General features: G+C 39.6%; 1 protein-coding gene across 1 annotated transcript in view; it reads right to left on the bottom strand.

Annotated features, from left to right (window-relative positions):
• Nucleotides 1–6,792, bottom strand: part of mmp11a (matrix metallopeptidase 11a) — a 25,978-nt gene that overhangs the window by 8,129 nt on the left and 11,057 nt on the right. The window contains exons 2-3 of the mRNA XM_032515588.1: nt 5,876–6,087; nt 1,822–1,965 (exon numbers count right to left, since the gene is read on the bottom strand). Of these exons, the coding sequence (XP_032371479.1) occupies nt 1,822–1,965; nt 5,876–6,087 (356 nt within the window). The remainder of the gene's footprint in view (nt 1–1,821; nt 1,966–5,875; nt 6,088–6,792) is intronic.

Below are 6,792 nucleotides of genomic sequence, written 5' to 3'. Positions count from 1 at the left end.
CGCCCAGTTGCGCTGGGTAAAGGATGCTGATAGCCAGCCTCTCACTGGATAGCTGTTAGCCAATCAGAGTCAAACAGCTTTGCCTCGTTGAATTTTAATGAGAACTGGCACAAATTGAGCTGAGTCTTCCTGCATGCTAGAATGGCTTGAAACAAGGTAACCAAGGCATTTTTTCCACAAAAAATCTTACATGGTAGTCTATGGTAGCACTTCAGACATTACTACAAAGTAATGAAATACATGTGGCAGGGCACCTTTAACCTTCAATCAGTTGGAGAAACAAGAGAAAACATCGGAGAACCCTTTTACAATTATGTAAGCACATGATCTAAATACGAAAACTGCTGCCATGGTTAAAAAACAATGCAACTGATCTCAGCTGGTATTCTCTCTACAATGGAGTGCAATGGAAATGTCTAAGTGTTCCCAAACTTTTGACCAGTAGTGTATGTGATAATGAGATGTGCATGTGGGAGTGTGCGCTGTTAGTCAGAGTAAATTGTCAAAGTTCACAACAGTAATGAATGATGATATTTCTGCCAAAATTTTTGTAGCATATTCATGCAGCAGGTCAAACAAAGACTGCTGTGACATGACAAACAATAAAGCTTGACTCACGATTCAAAAGGGGAAAAACAAGAAATCGATGCAGGAAGAAACAAAACAAACTACATAAAAGAAAATGATGTAATTTTAAAGATGACACAGATAGTTCCCCATAAAACCGGTTTTGTGTATCTGTTTGTCCTTTCTCGCTCCGCTATCTCTGGTTTTTTATCTTTTTGTCTCTCTGAAGTTCCTTGTAACAAAATATGATTTGAACTGCTTGGATTCTTCCGGAACTACACTCCAAAATAGATTTAACCGCCCTGTTGTCCTCAGGCCAAATTCAACCCGCTTACAAAAACTTTCTTTATCAGAACTATGACAAATGATCGTTAAAAAAAGTGACAAATGTTGAAAAAATCTACAAAAACACAGAAAAAAATAAATAAATGAAAAAGTGACAATGAAACCATCAAGAAATTGTTTAAAAAAGTGGAAAAAAACATCAGAAATACAGACACAAATCATAATTTATAAAAATGCCCCAAAAAGTGACCTAAATAAATCGAAAAAAGTAACAGAAACGCATTAAAAACATTCCCAAAGGTGACAAAAACGTGTTAAAAAAAACATTAAAAAAACACCCAAAAATGGGAAAGAAGGCAACCAAAAAATTTGAATAAAATTGACAAAAACATCATGAAAATTGTAGAAAGAGAACAACAAAATGTTGAAATTTTGACCTAGAAAAACACGGAGTTGCGGGTTCAATGGTAGGACGACACAAGGCTTAAAATGTTTGAATCGGCCGAAGAACGGATATATAAAAAAAAACAAGTTCTTTAAAGACCTAAGTGGTAGAACCTCATAACTGGGGTCCTACATTCACACTTTTTCTATAGCGACACCAGCATGATGACATTTCTGTCAAGGGTGAACCATGTAGAATTTGTTCTGCTGAACTTGGTAAACATTAAAAAAAACCACTTTCAAAAACCAAAGTATTGGACAACTTTAAACTTAAACCTGTTGATGGCAATAGATGAAAAGTCCGAGGATCACCAGAGTTATTCCAATTCTTCCCAAGGAGAACATGAATGTGTGAACAGAATTTCATTGCAATGCATCCAATAAATGTTATTAATTATATAATTAAAGTAATTACCTTTGAAATAATCTGCTTTTGTTTATCTACACATATAGCCCATGTTCCTTTCTCCTTTTTTAGTCATGTCTTAAACAAGACATACATTTTCTCCGTCTCAGTCCTCCCACCTTGTGAAGTCGATGCGGATGTCGGCCTTCCCGCTGTGGATCTCAGTGAAGGTGAGCGGGGTGACGTCGCTCCAGATTTTCAACGCTTCCCGAAAGACACGTCGAACCTTTTCCTCACTTATCTGCCAGGGAAACCGGACGATCCTGCGGGAGATCAATGCAGGTGTCAAACACACACACACACACACACACACACACAAACACACAAACCCACACAGGATGTATAGTATAGTAACAGAGAGGGACCACCAGCCTTGCATGCCTCCCTCTAATCTGATATCTGCAGTTGCACCAGCGCTGAGGTGTGCTGTTCCTGACGCCCTTAGGCTTGCTAACAAACCACAGCATTACTGTCTCCCTTCTTTTCCTTTTAGGTAGAACCACCCAGTGTGATAACTGAGAAAAAGAATACAAACCATCAGGACTATTCATTACTTAAAGGCTACACAGTATTCAAGGGTATTCTGATTACCTGAATATCAGCTAGTCTGACTTCCTCTGTGTACATATTTACATTTTATTAGTGTGAAGGTAGGGCTGGGCGATATGGAGAAAATCAAATATCATCAAATTTTTTACCAAATACCTTGATATCGATACCGCAACAATACTGTAGTGTTGACACTTCCGTAATGTGGATGATAGAGGATAATGACTAAGTGGGTAAAGGCAAATAACAGAACAGTTACAACAGTCTGGTATGAAAGTCACTGTAATGTAATGCAGCCTTTAAAAAACCAAGAAAAGACAACACTTATGTACCATATTACGATATCCAAAATCTAAGACAATATCTAGTCTCATATCACAATATTAATATAATATCGATATATTGCCCAGCTCTATGTGAAAGTATAAACTTTAAGGTAGGATTTAACTAGCGCTCCTACTGCCGAAATCTTAAAGTCACCAAGACCAAGGAGCTGTGTGTAGGATGCAAATGGAGAAAGGCAGCACATATCTACAAGCCAGGAAGTAGAACAGATCACACACTTATCTGAGAACAGTAATAGAACATAAACTCACTTCCCAGGCCAATGTACGTCTACATCTACAAGAAAAGCAAAACAGCGCCTCGTTTTTCTTAGGAAACCGAGGACCTTAAATCCAAGCCATCTCATTCTTCCCATGGCCTGCAAATCTTTAGTCGATATCCTCCACGTTCAACTTCCAGGATTACTCCGCCGGATATCCTTCTTTTCGGCCGGATGTGCGTTTCTGCTTTCTTAGTGTTGGAATTTTGAACTCCCATCGATGAGGTCTATGCTTAACTGCTCCTTTAGATCTCTGCAGGGTAAATCCAGACAGCCTGCTAGACTATCTGTCAAATCTGAATTTTCTGTTGCACAACTAAAACAACCTTTAAACTTACACATGTTCTACCAAAACAAGTTCATTCCCGAGGCTAATTTGCAGAGGCACTGGGGCTCCCTCCGTTGCTTGGCGCCGCCCAAGACGAATGTGATTGGTTTAAGGTCTGGTAATGCAAGACAGAGAGTTCTCACATTTAACATTGTCTCATGGTATGGAAAACTCCCATTAAAACAGAAGAACAAACTTATACTGATACTGGAAACTTGATGTCAATCAGGCCAACAACTTCAACTCCAGGACTTCTTCTCTACATCCTCAACCAAAAAGGCAATCCAGATCTACAATCACACAACCCAGCCTCTTAACTTAGCATCTTACCTGCTGCCATCAGGCCCCCAGAGCCGGTTTATATAGGCCCCTAGGAACTCGGCTGCCACACACATTATTGCTATACGATAAATTGGGTTTTTATAAATTGTTTTTTATAAAATGTTTTTTTTTTTAATCGTCATGTTTGCGAGTACAAATATTGATAGTTAAACTTTTCTTATTTTTTTTTGTCTGAAAATGTCTTATCTGTTGTCGTGTTTTATGTTTTGTGTGGACCCCAGGAAGAGTAGCTGACGTTCTGCATCAGCTAATGGGGATTGATCCTAATAAAATTAAATCAAAATCGTAATATCAACTTACTTTATCTTACCCCTTACCCTAAGCGCCTTCCCAAGTATTCTCTTCTACTTCCTTATTTTGTTTGCATGTATGGGTCAAGAGGGACAGGTTTTATGGCAAATGTGTTCTTAATTTAGAGAAATAGTTACCACTGGTATGCATTTCAACCGCTGTCTCTTTTGTTTACATGAAGTATTGTAGGAGGGAAGAACCAAGACATTTAAAAAAAAAATGTCATTGTTCATTTAAATCTATGTGTAAAGAAGCTGTATGTGCGGTGCAAATATTTGTGCTCACAGGGACTTTACTCAGTGCAATGTTCACATTGGTGTGATTTGTAGACAATGTCCTTTAATTTTACAACTACATACAAAGTGCATTAACATAAATAAGTGTGTTATTTAACATAAATAACAACATACATAAAATAATAACAATATAATAACATAAATAAAATGTGACAAATGAAGTCGTAAATATATATATATAAAGAAAATAAGACCAGAAAACAAGGTCTCCTGCGATTGTACCACAACAAACTCAAATCTTTAACATGTTCCAGCCACCTGAGAGCTTCTTTTCAGTTTCGTTGAGAGCCGTTTAAGCCGTTAGAACAACTCAGCTGACTTCAAATATCGTGCCACAACTTGCTTCACAAGCTCAAAATACTAGCTGATCCTAAATAAAAACACAGAGACAAATTAGCGTTGCTCCATTCTTCTACTCTTTCAACACTTGTATTTAGTCATTTAGAAGGATGCAGAAGCTACGGTGGCCCTGTCAGGTCATGCAGAAGTATTGTTTGACTTTGCCAGTTGTTGCCTGGCTCCTTGTTATCCACTTCCCTTTGTCGGGTGTCACTGTGAGCGCTTTATTGGGCCAGTCCAGCAGAATCGTATTAGTTGGCGGTCGGTGCTCCCACCCCCCTGTCTGTCTTAATATACTGTTGTGTTAAAGAATGACTACAATGAAAGGGACCCCAGGAGACATAGACAGAGAGGCAGCAGCCAGCAGAGGACTGCCAGACGCTCAATGCTGCCAAGGCCTCAGATGAAAGAAAACCAGCACCAGTTTGTCAGAAACATTTCAAGACTTAATTTTCTAAGTAGCCAACTATATAAAGCCTCTCACGTTACATTGTTTTTCTTGATTTCATCATTCAATGTGTCTAAAATTTGAGCTGATACTGCCTAAATAGTCATCATTTACTCCGCTTTAGTAAAATGCCGTTTTGTAGAATCAGTGCCTGCAATCCAATACACTTACTTTCAAAGTATTTAGTATGCCAGAAAATATTTTCTGTGTCCCAATACATGGCATGTCAAATGCAGTATGCCAGAAATTCCAGAAGTTCCTACTGCATCTGGTCATATCCTGCAGTTTTTGAGCCAGCATGCTTTCCCACAATCAAATATGAGCAAGAGGGTCAAAGTTCAAGACGCTATGTTTTAAGAAGTAGTATATCCCAATTGTATGCAGACTGAATGCAACATGACTTACTTTGGAAGGGCAGCTGCACTACATACTAACATCTACATCCAGCAATTGCAGAGCAACAGAATAATTCATCGAGTCTTTGTGTTTGTGTCCAGTATTCACCCTTTCTTTTAGCTCTATTTTTGGTCTCCACCAACTCCTGCTCCAATAAGTTCACCAGCTCTCTGTGTCTGTTTGCTGCTGAACAGGTAATATACAGTGGCTTTTGACAGTTATATCTCTGAAAACAGCTGCCTGCTACAGCCAAAAAGACTGCTATAAGAGTTGTGAGAGTCAACAAAAACAATTAAGTTGCGGGTCACTTTTTAAGCTGGAGCTTTGGACCAAATCACAGTTTTGTTGCAGATGAAATTGTCATGGAACTGTAGATTGTCAAACTTATTTATTGTTCTGAGCACTATGATTTTCATCCATGTTAACCTCTATCAACAAACATATGCATATAAATGCCAAGACAGGATATTGGTATCAGAAGGGTTCTGGTTCTGGCAAAAGAAGCGAAATGCAATCTCACAACCAATTGTCTACTGTCTTACAACAGTCTAGTCCACGCTGATTATGTGGGTATCTGTACCTGTAGGTGAGGTCTGTCTTCTCCAAACGTCCTCCGTACAGGACGAACCGTCTCTGTCGCCCCCGATAATGCACCTCCTTGTGAGCGGGGTAGTCTGGTACGCCACAGCGAGGTCGGTTCCACATGTTAGAGGTGTTCGTCATCTCCTTTACTAGATCCTGAGCGTGAGGAATCTTCCCCCTCTTCTTCAAGTCGGGGAACTTTTCAGAGACCTGCAACAACAACGGTGTTCGTGAGTCACTGCAAGTTCATTTTTGCTCATTAAAAATCATTAGAAATATGTTTGGCTGTGTCATCTAATCGTTTTTGGTGTGGCATGACCCTGTATGAAAATAATAAAATCTTCTTTCAGGAAAAGAGGAAAAGGAAGAAAATAATGTAAAGAAAGGAAAAGACATACACAAGAATAAAACTACTGGGATTGTTTCTGGTGAGCTAGTCTCGCTTTGCCAGACCATCCACACGCTGCGGAGTGGTGGACGGTCCGGCTACACAGAAGGGTCTGCGGGGGTACGCCCTCGATTCTACGCATAACCATAAAACGGCCTTTATGTGAGTCCTTAAGGTCAATGCTGTAGCCTTTTCTTTTGTTTGAGTGTGTGACTGGTCCCTTGTCTTGTGTCTGTCTGTTTCTGCACGTGTGGTTTTGTCTCCCTCCCTCCTATTTTTTCTTCCTGTGATTTTGTGGCCCTGGGACGCGTTCCTATGTCCCGGCGTGTTGTTTGTAACTGTTTGTGAATATTATGTTTACATTATTATTTTTTTCTAAATATAAAAAATGATCTAAAATCGCCCATGTCACCGAGCCAGGTGGTTTGCCCCAGTTTATGACAGTCGGTCCCATGTTGTCCTATTATCGGTAATACCTCCCCCCCCCACACACACACACACACACACACACACACACACACACACAC

Source organism: Etheostoma spectabile, chromosome 5 (genome assembly GCF_008692095.1).
Source record: "Etheostoma spectabile isolate EspeVRDwgs_2016 chromosome 5, UIUC_Espe_1.0, whole genome shotgun sequence".
NCBI classification, from domain to species: Eukaryota; Metazoa; Chordata; class Actinopteri; order Perciformes; family Percidae; genus Etheostoma; species Etheostoma spectabile.
The sequence above is the reverse complement of the archived record's forward strand: the minus strand, read 5'-3'. Positions and strand labels throughout refer to the sequence as shown.